The sequence below is a fragment of the Barbus barbus genome (genome assembly GCF_936440315.1).
Source record: "Barbus barbus genome assembly, chromosome: 14".
Taxonomy (NCBI): Eukaryota; Metazoa; Chordata; class Actinopteri; order Cypriniformes; family Cyprinidae; genus Barbus; species Barbus barbus.
The window spans coordinates 15,858,519-15,874,755 of record NC_136742.1 but is presented as its reverse complement, the minus strand read 5'-3'; the positions used below and the strand labels follow the sequence as shown (position 1 = coordinate 15,874,755).

General features: G+C 38.7%; 1 protein-coding gene across 13 annotated transcripts in view; it reads right to left on the bottom strand.

Moving 5' to 3' along the window:
* The window catches only part of LOC306880188 (protein furry homolog-like), a 123,136-nt gene that overhangs the window by 32,384 nt on the left and 74,515 nt on the right, over positions 1-16,237 (bottom strand). For 11 of the 13 annotated variants that reach the window (XR_013785055.1, XM_079433527.1, XM_079433526.1 and 8 more), the window contains 27 exons: positions 14,812-14,904; positions 12,938-13,036; positions 12,470-12,571; positions 11,021-11,065; positions 9,603-9,706; positions 9,255-9,363; positions 8,951-9,037; positions 8,655-8,826; positions 8,212-8,344; positions 7,981-8,088; positions 7,058-7,295; positions 6,411-6,575; positions 6,213-6,299; positions 5,811-6,079; positions 4,388-4,601; positions 4,124-4,248; positions 3,980-4,037; positions 3,726-3,817; positions 2,913-3,085; positions 2,661-2,821; positions 2,462-2,572; positions 2,219-2,373; positions 2,025-2,124; positions 1,771-1,939; positions 744-1,012; positions 370-510; positions 64-232 (listed from right to left, as the gene is read on the bottom strand). Coding sequence is in view for 12 of the 13 variants with exons in the window: in XM_079433527.1 (XP_079289653.1) it covers positions 64-232; positions 370-510; positions 744-1,012; positions 1,771-1,939; positions 2,025-2,124; positions 2,219-2,373; positions 2,462-2,572; positions 2,661-2,821; positions 2,913-3,085; positions 3,726-3,817; positions 3,980-4,037; positions 4,124-4,248; positions 4,388-4,601; positions 5,811-6,079; positions 6,213-6,299; positions 6,411-6,575; positions 7,058-7,295; positions 7,981-8,088; positions 8,212-8,344; positions 8,655-8,826; positions 8,951-9,037; positions 9,255-9,363; positions 9,603-9,706; positions 11,021-11,065; positions 12,470-12,571; positions 12,938-13,036; positions 14,812-14,904 (3,748 nt within the window). In the remaining variant the exon portion in view is untranslated. The remainder of the gene's footprint in view (positions 1-63; positions 233-369; positions 511-743; positions 1,013-1,770; positions 1,940-2,024; positions 2,125-2,218; positions 2,374-2,461; positions 2,573-2,660; positions 2,822-2,912; positions 3,086-3,725; positions 3,818-3,979; positions 4,038-4,123; positions 4,249-4,387; positions 4,602-5,810; positions 6,080-6,212; positions 6,300-6,410; positions 6,576-7,057; positions 7,296-7,980; positions 8,089-8,211; positions 8,345-8,654; positions 8,827-8,950; positions 9,038-9,254; positions 9,364-9,602; positions 9,707-11,020; positions 11,066-12,469; positions 12,572-12,937; positions 13,037-14,811; positions 14,905-16,237) is intronic. The other 2 variants (XM_079433531.1, XM_079433528.1) reach the window with 1 other exon arrangement.

The window sequence follows — 16,237 nt, the reverse complement described above, 5'->3', positions numbered from 1 at the left end:
AACTAATTTGTATAAAGGTCATGTTGATAAAAAAAGTGGTCAGAGTATACATATATACTGTACCTGATGTAACAGAAGGGATCTTGTAAGAAGAAGTAATGCGGTAGTAAGGTGGGTTATCCATATGAGTGACAGCTGAGGATACAGGGTCAGTTAGATCCAGCTCATACATTAACTCCTCCAGCAGCTGCATCGTCTTATCTCTGCCCAGATACACCACCACACGCTTCACCTGCAAAATATTAGGAAACACCTTCAGAATCACAACAGCATGGAACAAACTAAGTTATTAAGTATCATGGCCAAAGTCACAAGTGCAGCCCATCTTGCTTAAGGATTGAGTATCTGGCCAGGACAGGTGTCACTCACATAAGGCAGGAGACTCGGTTCACTGTTGACTCCAGACATGCTGATGAGGAAGCGCAGGATGATCTTTAGATTTTTAGGCCAGCTGTCAGCTAAAGTGGTCCAGACGTTCTCAATCTCTGACCATGCAAATTCATCACCATACTGTAAAATCAGACCATATAAACATTCATGCAATGATCACCTTAAAAACAGGTATAAATATTAGTAAATGTATTAAGATAATATATTTCTATAAAATAACAAAACTAAAATTAAATGGAAAAGGGGAAAATGATAGGAAAATTATGTTTTCTATTGAAATGTATATTCATTATAGTTATTCACACCTGTACCACAGTCAGCACATAGTCGATATGTAGCATGTGTGCGTTTACCTTTGCAGTCATGAACATGAGGTTGTTGAGGATCATGGTAGTGGCATGTGGTGAACCCCAGCCCTCTCCTTTCAGCCAGCGACGGCTGTTCACCATCATCATCTCTCTCTCATGGGCGACCTCCTCTTCCTCTGTTGACGAAGGTTCCTCTTGACGTCGTGCTGAAGGCTTGAAGTCCACCAGCTCTATGTTGTTCATCCAGGGTAGGAGGTAATGCAGCATCACCTGTCGGCCACCAGGGTGCGCTGTCTGGATTCTCTGACTCACCTCTGATTAAAAAAAACACAGAATCTCCTTACAACACAGTGTATATGTGAGGGGAAAACTCAGAAATTTTGACTCACACAAAGTTATTACCAGTGTTAGATTTACTGAGCATGACATTTAAACAGGTTTGTGTACATTGCAAGATTTTTTATATTTTAAATGTTTTTTACGCTCATCAAGGCTGTTTCTATTTGATCAAAAATACAGACTTTTTTTAATTTTGTGAAATATTATTGCAATTTTAAATAACAGGATTCTTTGATAAATAAAAAGTTCAAAAGAACAGTGTTTATTCAAAATAGAAATTTTGTGCAACAATATACACTACTTTTCAAAAGTTTGGGGTCAGTAAATTTTTTCTTTAAGAAATTAATACTTTTACTCATCATGTGTTAAATTTTGAATAAATGCTGTTCTTTTAAACTTTTTATTCATCAAAGAATCAAAGAAAAAAGTATCACAGGTTCCAAAAAATATTAAGCAGCACAACAGTTTCCAACACTGATAATAAATCAGCATATTAGAATGACTTCTGAAGGATCATGTGACACTGAAGACTGGAGTAATGGCTGCTGAAAATTCAGTGCTGCATCACAGAAATAAATTACATTTTAAAGTATATTAAAATTGGAAACCAATGTTAGATATTGAAATAATATTTCTCAATATTACTGTTTTTCTGCATTTTTTATCAAATTAATACAGCCTTGATGAGCATAAGAGACCCCATTAAAAATCTTTTTAAAGGCAGTGCGTGTACCTGAGAAGATGGGAAGGGTGAGTTCAGGGTAGGTCCGTGCCAGTTCTTCACTGAGCTGGTAGTAGGACACTGAGTAGAGGTGAGGGAGAGGGGAGGCTGGAGACAGGACCCCATCGGTACGCTGGATCTCCAGTTTATGGGCGTAACGGAACAGTTTGGGCTCCAGGATCTAATACACAAACATATGATTTTATTTACCCAATTGTACACTCGGTGTCCTTCGACAGAAAAAAAGCTTAGACATCTCTACTGACCTGCAGTAGCTGCATGGCGACCTCATAGATGTCTCTGGAAGAGTCAGCAGCTTTAAACAGGATGAGATTCAGCAAAACCACAGTGTCAAACTGGTAATCCCTGCAAGAGACAACAAACACACAGTATTCATTTAACCTGAATTACTGACACAAATTCAATCACATTTACTACAAGAATACGTTGCAATACGTACCTGTTATGAAAGACATTGGCGATGGCTCTGAAGCAGCCTGAAGCGACTCTGCGTGAGCCAGTGTAGCAGCGATCCACCGCCCAGAACATCAGATTGCTCTGGTCTGGGTTCAGCTCTAACAACAACATCACGGCCTCACAACCCAACTGGTGCACCTGAGCACAAACATACATGCATGCGACAGTTCATGAAAGTTGATTTGTTAGTGATGCTAATGTCAGAATGTGAGTTAAGTGCATTTACCTTGCGGTCTTGAGAGTCTAGAATGTTGTCCAGCCACTTATACAGATACCCATCAGAGGACAGGCCAACGTTATCAGCCACCGGACCACAACACAGCACTGCAGACATGGCCTGTGCAGACAGACATCATACACCATATTCAGACTCTATGAGAGTGATATCTGTGGTGACCGCAAATGTGTGTTATGCGAGATTGTACCTTTAGTGCACAATACTGGTGTCTGTTGATCTGCATGTTGCGGTCGCTGTATCGGTCCAGTGGTGTGAACATGATGCTGAAGGGTCCGGCCCAATGACTGAAGAGCATGAACAAACTATGTCTCAGTGACTGCTGAGGGAATATACTCCTCCTCTGATGCACTGCAGAAACACAATCATGAAATCAGTTGAAGTTATTTCAGTGAACTTGCTTTAAGAGCTATTAACACTAAGAGTTTCTGTGGCTGTGTACCTGGTACATTCTGTATGATGTTGGCCACTAGGGCACTGAAGTGAGAGCGGATGTCTCTCAGTGTGTCTGAATCTTTGTCGTTCTCAGCCTCCAGGAGCTGCCGGGTGAGATCCACGTATTCCAGCAGAGTGCTGTTCAGAGAGTGAGACTCCCCGTCCAGACCACCACTTGCACTGCACAGAGAATACACAAACACCTTACCGTTTAGGATACAAAAAGTGCTAGCTATAAAATTAGCCTTAGCAAAACAAAGGAGTTTAGAATTTTTTCTAAAAATATCATTTCCATAATAGAATGCTATTAAACACAATAGATCACTTGAAATGCAATGGAAATGTTTGTGACTTTCACAAAAAAAGGCAATTGCCCTGTTATGTGTGTTGGACAATGTTAACATTTAAATAAGTCAAACCCATGAGAAAGCACTTCTCTTTCAATGCTACATTTATTTATTTATTATATATATTATAATATATATAATAAAAATTATTATATATATTATATATAAAAATACTGTAAAATATTTTTACAATTTAAAATGTTTACTGTTTAATTATATTTATAAACTGCAATTTATTACTTTGATGGCAAAGCTTATATATCAGCATTTAAAACTGAATTTATCATTCAGCATCATTATTCCAGTCTTCTGTGTCACATGATCATACAGAAATCATTCTAATATGCTGATTTGGTGCTCAAGAAACATTCTTATTATCAATGTTGAAAACAGTCGTGTTACTTAATATTTTTGTGCAAACCTTGATACCTTTTTACTGCCCCCAATAGAAGTGTACATGTTGTTAGACTTACGTCTGACTGATGACTCCAGAATCGGCCAGTAGCTCAAAAATCCGGACAAGCTGGACTCTAAGAATGTCACGACGCCGGCGTCGCTTCATGTTCTGCAGAAACAAAACAAAAACACAAGGATCAATAAATTGTTTAGATTTGCAACTGTATTATGAATAGATGGACAAAAAGCTTGCATTTAATTTGTCTTGAAACATTTATCCTTACAGGCATGGATTCCTTCACAGGGTCAAGTCAAACTGTGGTGAACTCACCTCTGGCCTTCTCTCAAGCGCTTCTTTAATGATGGAGTTTAACTCCTCCAACAGCTCTCTGTAAAACGCAATTACACGCAATATAATTATGCATGCACTTTTTCTACTTTTTTCTGCACTTTATCAGGTGATCTTAAGACGTACCTGAAGGCAACAGGGTTGGTCCTGCCAAGCCCCAGGACGAGAGACTCAGTGATGTCCATGCTCTCAGAGCGCATCATGGGAACCACATGCTTGAACAAGGATGAAGGGGACGGAATGCTAATGATCTGCAAAGACACACACATGTACACAATCCTGTTTGAAATATGGTGTCCCAAATCAGGCAATGTGCAAATATATATTACATTCAACAATGCTAATTACTGTATCTGACATTACAGCCGGTAGGGTGCCATGACCTCTGACCTTTGAGTCGTAACTGTATCCGCTGTCTGGGGTGGATGCCAGCGTTTCAGGTGGGGAGCAGCGTACAGAGCCAGGGGCTGATGAGGAAGAGGATGAGGAGGATGAAGATGTGGAAGAGGTGGCAGAACTGCAGCAGAGGATTAGGTAGTTCCTCCAAAGGCCCACATATGAGTCACTACTACTGCTGTTCACCTTCTTAGCATTGATCGGGCTGCTGCAAGGTCAAAGGTCACACAGGAAAGTCACATAATCTGTCTTACAAAAGTATATCATAAACAAACAGTTTGACAAATAAAAAGAAGAAAGATTTTTATGATGTCACATATGGCTGTTTATAACTATGCAATAATAAGTTGTTTTATATAAAAGAAAATTACTAAATATTATTAATTCTCACATTAATATAGTGAAAACAGTGAAAAATTAATACAATTTAAATTATTATATGTGACCCTGGACCACAAAGCCAGTCTTAAGTCGCTGGGGTATATTTGTAGCAATAGCCAAAAATGGTTCAAAATTATAAATTTGTCTTTTAAGCCAAAAATCATTAGGACATTAATAAAGATCATGTCCCATGAAGATATTTTGTAAATATCCTACTGTAAATAAAAAAAACAAATGCATTGCTAAGAACTTCATTTGGACAAATTTAAATGCGATTTTCTCAATATTTAGATTTTTTTGCACCCTCAGATTCCAGATTTTTAAATAGTTGTATCTCGGCCAAATATTGTCCGATCCTAACAAACCATACATCAATATAAAGCTTATTTATTCAACTTTCAGATGTATAAATCTTTTTTTATTTATTATATTTTATATTTATTACCTGAATGTTTACTGAAATTTTACATCTTTAAACATTTTTAAATCTATCTGACAACAATGGCTATCAAATATAGACTGAAGACATTTAGATACTGTATAATTATTTTACCCATGTCACCCAGCCTCATAGCCCTGCATTTTTATGCATTTTGTATATCTATAGATTTTATTTTAGGCAAGTCGTGATGATATGAGAAGGCTAAATTGATCAAACATAGGCTATGATCAATTTAGCTTGGTCGTTACTTTAAAAAACAAAAACCTATAGGCTATTTAACAAACAAAAATGCTCCAAACATTTTTCTAAATTAACTTAATAAAAAAACAAAACGAAATATAATAATTTTGCCATTACACACAAAACTGAACCATTTTAAATAGCGAAACAGTAGTATAAACTGTTTTAGGAGAAGGGGAAAAAAAAAGACGGGCTCAGGTCGGACTTGGGCCGGTAATTCTGATAAGCTGACGGACGTGGGCCGGGCTAGGGCCTGAGCGTCTCGGGCCAGGACCGGGCTAGGGCCTAAATTTGAGGCCAGTGCAGGGCTCTACCCAGCCCTACAAGAGTCACATTTGAATGTAAAAAACATACTTGATGTCGACTTGTGGCGAGAGCAGCTGAAGGCGTGTGGAGGCAAAGACCCAAGCGTAACTCAGCGCAGTGGGGCAGTGCTTGGGCAGGTGTTCTTGCCGCAGGTAACTAGACAGGCTGATGACCCAGGGGTCCTGACCTTGCGTCACATGGGCAAACACCCAGATGTGGGAGGGGCTTACCACATCAAACTGGTGGCTGATGGGAGACGAGCTCCACTCTGCCAGAGTCTGAAGGTCTATTCCACTGGGACAGTACAGCAGATTTGTCTACAGCGAAAAAGGGCAACAAAAAACAACAACAACCCTGATATAGTTTCATTTTTACTTTTTAAGATTTCTAAGCATTGCTGTCTGGAGGGGACACCAACATCCAAAAACACAATTTTCTGCATTCCCTCACCTGATCGGCCCCAGTAAGGTGAATAAAGCTCTCAAGGACTGAAGCACTCAATCTGTCCATCACGTCTATAGCCAACTCCTCATCTCCCTGAGAGAGAGAAACAACACTAAGAAATGAATATGAAGTGCAAACAAAAAAGAAAAATTTAAAAAAAGAAAAAATGTAGGTGAACAACAGGAAGTCATTTAGAATCGTTACCTTAACGATGCCAAGAGCCGTGTGCAGTGATCGGACTTCTTTGAGGACATTGACAGCGAGTCTGCGTGTTGCTGGTCGACAGCTGCACAGCACGACCAGAGCCAGACCCTCCACCACATGTAGAACCATCCAGAGAGGAGATCGCTCCAGAGGGAGAGATGGGCTCTAAAAAATACACAAAAGAATACCATGTTAAACTACAAGCTAAAAATAAAACTATAAAAATCATTCAAAAGTTTGGGTTTGGTAAGACTTTTTTAATATACAGTACAAACAGTAATATTGTGCAATATTATTACAATTCAAAATAACTATTTAATAACTATTCTATTTAAATATATGTTAAGATGTAATTTATTCCAATGATGGAAAAACTGAATTTTCAGCATCCATTAATCCAGTCTTCAGTGTCACTTGATACTTCAGAAATCATTCTAATATGCTGAATTGCTGCTCAAGAAATGTTTCTTATTAACAATGCTGAAAACAGGTCTGCTGCTTGATAATTAGAAAGCTTTTTTTGTAACAATATAAGTTTTACTGGCACTTTTGATCAATTTAATGCATCCTTGCTGAATTAATTTTATTTATTTATTTTTTTACAAAGAAATTATATATTATATTATATAACTGTTATATGTTTGCACCTGTGAATCATGGCAGCGGTTGTTGCTCTGTACCGCCTGTCTCCACTGTATGATGAGCTGCAGCAGCATCTTGACAGCATTGTCCAGTAGTGTGGGGTGAACGTCAGTCACCTCCCTCACAATGAAATACACAAAACCAGACAACACGTCCTCTCTCCAGTCTGGGAAGTCCAACATCAGGGCCTGCAGAGTGGTGAACGCCAGACCACGCAGCTCCTCATCCATATGGATAGTCAGTCTGGATGGGTGGGAGAATGAAAGTCATTGTTTACAGAATGCAATCAATAAATGTAAAACATCATCATCTTCATAACAGCATCATGCGTCACCAGAACCGCAGAGAGGTCAAGCGGGTAACGGTGACATACGAGTCATGACTACATTCCATTACGACTTCACAGGAAGTCTGACTCATATTGTGGTTGCTGTACAGGAAGTCATGGATATATGGAAATTAGCATTTCATATTAGTCTATGGGTACTTTCTAAACAAGTGTGATTTTTCTGTTTAACTCATACCCCTAAAATAAAAAACTATTTGTATGAGAAGAACTTTCTCTTTGTTGAAAATCCTCGTTCCAAATTGTTGTGTTATAAGCAATTAGTTTGACAAACTATAAAGACCAAACATTTTGGGAAATATGCAAATACGAACTCACAATGCACACCATGCACTGTAGCAATCAGTAAATTATGTAATAACTGAAATGTAATAACCAGCCTGTTGACATTTAAACTGAAATATTTCCAAAACACTCAAAATTGAATTAAATTGATATCTAATGAATCAGAATCAAATCATGAAATTCGGTGAATGGTCAGTAGGCATAAATGTAATTATTCTGGAGCAACAACAGAACTAGTGAATTGGGGATTTCTTGTGGTGATGAATGAGGGTTGACATGAGGGTCACAGGTCATTACTTTGCCAGTAGCTCGATGAGATCCTGTCTGCTCATGCCGTCTGGGATTAGTCTAGGAATGGCAGCTACACATGTCCGGAACAGATCAATCTTCGGTTTACGCTCCCCACTTCAGCAGAACATAAATATATAATAAACATGATGAAAGCCAAATAAACAACACCATTTGTTTTTATACCATTTTAAAAATTCTTAGATCATATTTATGCAAATAAAATCTTAAGAAACTAACGTGATCATGTCCTCTGGCTCTTTGTTGGACATCTGAACGTTGGTCATGCTCATGGATCGTCCCACCTCTTTATCCAGATGCCTGAGGATGTTGTCCAGGGCCTTCCTAACCTGAGGGTAATACAGAGACATACCTACACAGACAAACACACACACAGAAACAAACAGCTTAGTTCACACTTAGTTCAAAAAGGAATGGACCAAAATTACAATCCCCAAATATTTCAAACTTTCTTACTTTAAACCACACAAAAATAGAACTTGGCAGGAAGTCACAACTGTATTTATGCTGAAAGCTCAATGAGGACAGGAATGAACCAGGAATCACAATTACATTAAAATCAACAATTCGAATATGACCTAAAATGCTATAGAGTAGGGACAGGCTGTAATCTGCAATATCTTCATTTTGGAGAGCTGTGTAGGAACTGTAAGGGTCCGTACCGATGACCTTGGCTTCCTCGTCTGTGAGAGTGGTGTTGAGGAAGATCTTTTTGACCCGCAGTGTGTTGCCTGATGGTAAGATGACGCCTGTAGTGGGCATGGGCGGCTCGCCGTCCTTCTGTTGTAAGCTGTCGGCTATCACCAGGAAGGCCCGAAGACCAATATTCATCCTCTGAGAGAGAGAGACATAAGAGAGATAATTAGTTTCAATGTTTATCTTTTTATCCATCCATTACCACAATTATTTAAGGTTTTTTCAAAATTTTTAATGGCTGGCACATTATGTCTTCACATGCCTCTGGATTAATGGTGAAAGTCTTGTGGGACTTGCCCACACACAGCAGGTCATAGATGATCTCTTTCATGGCAAAGTCCAGCCGTTCCTTTAGAGAGGGAAAAACAACGTGCCACAAACCAATGAAAACCAACGCAATAAACCAAAATCACCCTCCCAAATGTTCATTGTGATCAATTTACCTTTATTATAAAATAGATTATTGATGGTAAAGTGGATAGCTAGCTTTAGGATTGGAACAAAACGAAGGCTGGATATGAACCTGAGCTGTTCTAAAATGTTTTGAGTGTTTTTTATTTTTTTACCTGAGCGATAAACTGAATGATCTTAACAAAGATGTTGAGGGGTGTGTCCCTGGGCACCACGCTGCGAGAGCCCTTTGGGAAAAGTGCTGTTACAATACTGAGGAGACGACTGTGAAGGAAAAGAGATAATGTGAGATGTCATATACATATAAATAAGAATTGTCTACAAAACTCAGACAGTTTGTATATATTTGTTTATATCTGTGAGAGGTTTATCTTCTCAAACAATGGTATGTTTGTGCCTAGTGTTAGTATTGAGTGAATGTATTCTTAATGTGTGTGTGCAATTGGCATAAATTCAAGATATTTTTGTAAATCTGTATGATTGTGTAGGATTGTGTGTCATACCTCTGTGTGGTTGTGTTGCTCTCACACTTGATCCTGATGATGTAAACCCAGAGCAGCCGGTACAGAGACTCCAGTGCTACACGAGACATTTTAGGATCTTTGTTCTAAAAAGAAAGATACAAAAATGCTCAAGACAACAAGAACTCATGAAATAAGCCATATAAATAAGGCATTAATTTCAAAAAGTAAGAGCAAGAAGTTAAAAAGTAAAAAAAAAATGTTTGGATTTTTAGAAACACATTGCTTTAAAGTGGCAAACCCCCACAGTGAGTCAAAATAACCTCCAAAGACGGAAATGTGTGTATTAACAGCCTAGAAAATATGCTAGATTAATTCATAAAGAGCTGCTGCTTCATCTGTATCATGATGGGTGATCAATAGTCCACTTGCTGCTCGTGACGAGCTAATGAGGAATATGACGCACTGGACTCCATTTACAAGCCAATAAGAGCTATAATGTCTGCTTTAACTGTATTGATGCACAAAGAGATGACTCATAAATCAGCTGTTCAGCAGAAGCAATAGCTGATGAAAGAGGGATTCATAAAAACTCTGCTAATGAATCTGTGATTAACACATCCCGGATCATCCAAATGAAGTCACTGACTAAGCAGTTTGTCTCTCTCACTCTTTCGGCTACTCAGTCTCTCTCTCGCACACACAGCAGCTAATCAGACTGCAGTAAAGAGCATTAAACAGGGTGTAATGACCAACACTCGCGATAGGGGGCGATATGATTGCATGGTTTGCAGTGAACATCAACTACATAAGCATCTCTTTTGTAAGTATTTCTTTATAGAATTATCAGCAATACATTTTTCCTCTCTGTTCTAATGAGTCTGCTGGTACATTTCAAATAGTTGTACATTCAAAACCAGCCACAGTAAATGCAACAAATGCAAAATGCCAGAAGAGCATTGTGATTGCTGTCAAACTTTGCTGCAAATTTGCTTGCAATTTTAAAATTTAGGCTAAGAGTTGAACCTGGTCCCCCTGCAAGATAAAAAATAAATCTCTTTCATAACTAACACAAAATTTGATCAAATAATTATAATTCATTCTATATTGTCACCTAAATTTTTTTGGGGGAAATGTATAGTAATGCAAAATACTTTTATAATTGCTTTGGCTAAAGGGTGACAAGAGAGTTTTGGGCTGAATTGATGTTGCCTCAGATAAAACATTTCTGACGCCTTCATCAGTGACTCCTTGAACTGGGTGGTTTTCCTGTGTGAATCCTGTGAATTTCCTGTGTTTCCTGTGACTTGAGGACAGCAGGACACTAATGAAGCTATTTAGCATTGTTTCGTCTATGTTCAGGCAAAAGATGTCTCAGGAAGCCCATGTGGAACACAGGTCAATCACATGACTTCTGAGGGGCAGGGTTAGCTCCCTTGTGGGTAACCATGGTAACTCACCTGCAGGGTCTCAATCTGCTTACGGATGCTGTTGTTTGATGGCATCTGGAGCCAATAAACGCACGGGTAACAAAAAAGATGACAAAGGACAGGGGGGGATGATGATGGGGAAGTCATGCAGGTTAGAAAAAGAACAAGAGACAAACTTAAGAACAAAAAGCTTTGTGCTACAACAACATGAAAAACAAAGTGCAGGGTGCATGGGATTTATTACTTCAGTGTCAGATTCCAAACAGAATCAACACGAGTATTCCAACATTTATCTATACTTCCTTAAGGAATGAAAATGGCCCATTAGACAAAAGCTTCTAGGAAGATTATTTTAAATTTAACTTATACAGTTGATGTGCTGATGATAGATGAAGAGTTTCTGATGGGTGAGAAGACTAATGGTAGGAATGAATTAAAATGAAATGGGACGCAGGATTAGTGCATGCAAATGGATGATTACCAGCAAGAATAACTGTGCTGACTTTAGTCAGAGTAGACGCTATATAAAACTTAATGCAAATGAATAAAAAATAACGTCCGCTCTGATTAAGGTCTGTTGATCTGGGAAGACAAACTACAGCAGGGTTCGACCAGACAGGGGAGAAGACAGACAAGCAGAACTGTAAAGGGAGTCCATGGATCAATCAGGAGAGGAATTATCCACCACTGAGACTATAAATCCCATAAACCTGGGCTCATTCGGCTAAAGAGATTACACCAGATCACTGAGAAAACTTCACTTCTGATCCTGAATCGTTCACATGTCTTTTCGAGAAGTGTATGGAGCGGCCTAAAGTGGATTTGGAGTAAGATTCATGCTACAGTACAATTCTGATCCAGTCCTGATCTATATTAACGGAAAGCGAGTAAAGGATTTAATTGGTACTGCAGGGAGCTGCATAGAGTTTTATTACTCATTCATAAAATCACCACCAAATCAAAGCATCATGTATCAATCCTGAAAATTCACATGATAAAGTTCCATAGATTGGAGAGAAACTCAATCATTGTGGAAAGGGAGTTTAAAGCAAAATATGATCACATCCTGGTAGCTGAACCAGCGACAATGAAAAAGAAAGTTGACAAGCACAAACGGTTTGGCGATATGATTGAGAAAGAGTGGATGACACGGGTATAATTAACTGAACGGTATAAGCAAGAGGCATTTTACAGATGTTGTTTGTAACCTTTTCCTGAAATTATGTAAGTGAACCAACCCACTTACAGAATGAATTCATATTGAATCACCAAACCTGCCTCAAGGCTTCAGAATCTGTATGCATCAACTTTGCAGTGCTCAAACAACATGATTAAAAAGTAGGATTTATAGCTACTTTTAAGCTGCATTTTCTATGGTGCAATCTCTGAAACACTCAGCTCTAGTGTTTTCTTTTTCCACAGGATGTCACAAAGCTAAAATAAACACTCTGTATTCATTCCACTGTTAGAAAACATTACCTTTAGGTGGGAAAGGCAGTTCTGAAGGAAGATGTGCCAGTTATTGAGGAAGAACTGCTTTTGACTAACACACAGCAGACATGTGACCAAGGGATACAATGCCTGGGGAGAGAGAAAGACACAGAAAACTTTAAAAATATATCAAACAAGAAAAAAATGAAAATGCTGATTCCCAAATCAGACACTGCAACTCGTCTCACGCACTTGACAAGGTGAGTTAGGACGGATTTACAGCGAATAGCAACTAGTTCTCACTCAATACTACTGATTGAGCAGACACTAAAAATTTGAAATACAAATGCAAAACTCTTATGGCCAACTTTTATGATAGTTTTATGGTACTCTTTGAAGCTTTGTAATTGCATGGAAAAGGGCAGCTGGTGGAATCAGCTAAACATGTCTTTTTGTGCTCCACAAAAGAATGACAGCCTTCTGAGTGGCAGAATGGAAGCCAAAAAATGACTGTACCAGTGAGTGCTTCTTTCTCGAGCTGAGGTCAAAGGTCGTCTGGTAGAGCATCTCCACAAAGTTCTTTAGGCAGGGCACATTCACTTCATTCTTCACCGCCTTCCAAAAACACACAAGCACAAACATATCAGTCCTCACGCTGAGCAACACCCGCTTGGTGCACCACAGCACACAAATCACTCCGAGCTATTCATCTTGTCAATGCAAAACTAAATACATTTCGATTGTGTTTCTGTAGCAACTCATTCTACAAGCTCCACCTCAAACCACTTGATAAGACATGTACCATCATGAACTCTGCAGAACAGTCTCTGAGCCTCAGTCAAATGAACTGGTTCACATTTTCAAAGAGACAATGTGTTTGAATCGGTGTTTCGGTTTAAAACAAAAAGGAGCCAAAGCCTTTCTCAAAGTGTTTTTTCTCCTTAAATGACTGTCTCATTAAAAGTCCGCAACTGGGCGCAAATCGAAAAACCTGGAATGGGACTGTAGCGGAGTGTTTACAGATTGCACATATTCTGATTTGAATTCAGTGTAATGTTCTGTATTGCCATATTGTGAAACGACGCTAATTTAAATCAGAGTTGATGTAGCAATGTTGCAATTTAGCCAGAATACGTTATATTTCTGCAGTATGCATGTGAAATCTGGCTCATATGAATGATTTTTGCACAGGCATGAATGATATTATATAATTTAAAGGGGACCTATTATGCAAAAATCACTTTTATAAGGTGTTTGAACAGTTGTGTGGCCACAGTGTGTGAAAACATCCAGCCTATAAAAGGTAAAAATCCACCCACTCATTTTTTTTACAATCTAAAAAAAATCATAAACAGGCTCTCAGAACGAGCTGTTTCAGATTCTCCCTCTGTTCACGTCACCGAGGAGAAAAAGTCCTGCCCATTTGTGACGCTGCCCTATAAGCATAGACGGTCCTGAGTGAGAAGCAGCAGTCAGACTCCGCCATTACTGATTACTTGCTGTAGCTGCTGGAGATATACAATGTCAGGTGCCAAAGAGGCATTTCAAGTGTTGTGTTTTGGGATGCACTAACGAACATAGGAGTCTCCATAGACTCCCTCCATCTGAGCCGCTGATGACACTGTGGTTAAATTTCATCGTCTAAGGAAATGTCCCGAAAAAAATCGGTAAAGTCCCTAATACGTGTAGGGATCAATACCAACGCTTCGTGCGCGAACGTCTGCTCCAGACACAGTAAGTATCACGCGTTCGTTTTACAAATTGCCTTTCTGAAAGAGCTTCTTGGCACTCTGTAAGGCTAACGATGCTAAAGCTACCATTGTCTCTGTCTATTTTTAATGGTGCTGCCTTCATAAATGACCGTGAATAGGAATGTGGTAGTTAAAAGTTGCATATGAAAGCAATGTGAGTCTATCGCTTGAGTTTGTTGAGCTCATAATCACGAGTGGGACTTATAAAGTTTGTGATAGCATGCCATGCACCGTGCTCCCTGTCTGAGTAATTCACAAACACAAATTTATTATGCACAGTACAATCAGATGACTGACTTTTAAACAGAGCATGTTTTCGGTAAAGATAACAGGCTTGTACTAATAGTGAAATGTTTATTTGCAAAGGCTAGCACTGCCATTGCGTGAGCTCTTGAAGCTCTTCCCTCTTCTCCGGGAGCACCAGCTCATTTGCATTAAAGCAACATACTCAAAATCAGAAAATTTTGGCTCACACCCTAAAAGTGGCAATTTTAACAAGCTATAAAAAATTATCTGTCGGGTATTTTGAGCTAAAACTTCACATACACACTGGGGATAATCAGAGATTTATTTTACATCTTGTAAAAAGGAGTATAATAGGTCCTCTTTAAAACAAATGAAGAGCTTTGTGGTACTTACAGCAGCTACAGGGATGAGGATCTCAACAAACAGGCCAGCCAGTGCATGTTTGATATCTTTGTCCTTCACCTCCAGGAAATACTGAGCACATTCCTGCTTCACCAACAGAGACACACATAACAAAACATTTAATTAATAAATGCTAATCTTCAAACTGCTCATTTGAGAGAAATTCATAAATGTCCAGTTTTAGTAACTGAAAAGGATACACCACTATTAAATATTTTGTAAGGCCTGCACACTGCACACACGGTGGTTGGAGAAATATGAGGTCTACAGTAAAATATAGCATTGCTTTGCAGCTATTGGCTCAATAAAAATCTCTGGATTACAGTGCTGGTTAAGTGCAGCACATATTGAGTGCGGGATTTCACTGCCTGTAACTGGCTAATGTAAAGGAATTGCTCCACACAGTCCTGATGGCAAAGGTAGGGCCAACACATTGAGACTGTTACTCAAGACATTTTATGAGGCATGACTACAGAGAGCTCGCAAATAAAGTACTGTCTGAACGACAATAGAGTAGACGAGACTCAATGGCCACGCACACACTGTAGCTAAATTCGGTTGTCAGTTCACCTTTTACTCCTTAATCACATTCTGTACACACATAATTCACTAAAATACGAGAGTGACAACCGCATTAACTCCTGAAAAATACAGGTAGTGACTCCTGCATTTACAGAAATTCTACGCAGTGTGTACGGAACTGAACTGAACAACTAGTTGTTAATGACACATTTAAAGGTGCATCAGAAATGTGTCTTCGTGTGAGATGCAAGAAAATAACAGTGAAAGGCGGTAAAGTGTCAGTGTTGCCAGATCTTTATAGAAAAAAAACAAACAAGGACAAGCACAAAAAACACTAAAACACCCAAATGCTTTCTTTTATAACACACAAAAAAATCATACATCTCATATCCACAACAGACCACTTTATTAACTTCATAAAGTGCCTATCTTTAGGAGATAAGATATAACATAATAAAAATAACATGCCTAAAAGCGCTTGTAAATATGAGGACATGGTAACACTACAAGACAGAGCTCTGCCGCTCTCTGAAGCAGCCTCCTGAGCATAAACAACGCTGCACATCTATCAGCGGTAGTTTAGTTCAAATCGACGGACAAAAAGAGTCTTTAATCAAAAAAATGGCACATAAACGGCTAAACTTTTATTCACTCCCGCAAGACGACAGAATGTTGCTATGGTTACAAATGCGGGAAAGAGAAAGGATTAGTTCAACCAAAATTGAAATTGTCATTAATTACTCACCCTCATGTTTTTACGAACCCATACAACTTCCATTCATCTTTAAAAAACACAAATGAAAATATTTTTATTAAAATATATGGGTAATTTCTGACTCATCATTGAAAGTCAAGCATGATTATTTTAAAAGCTGTATGTATGTGCATTGATCAG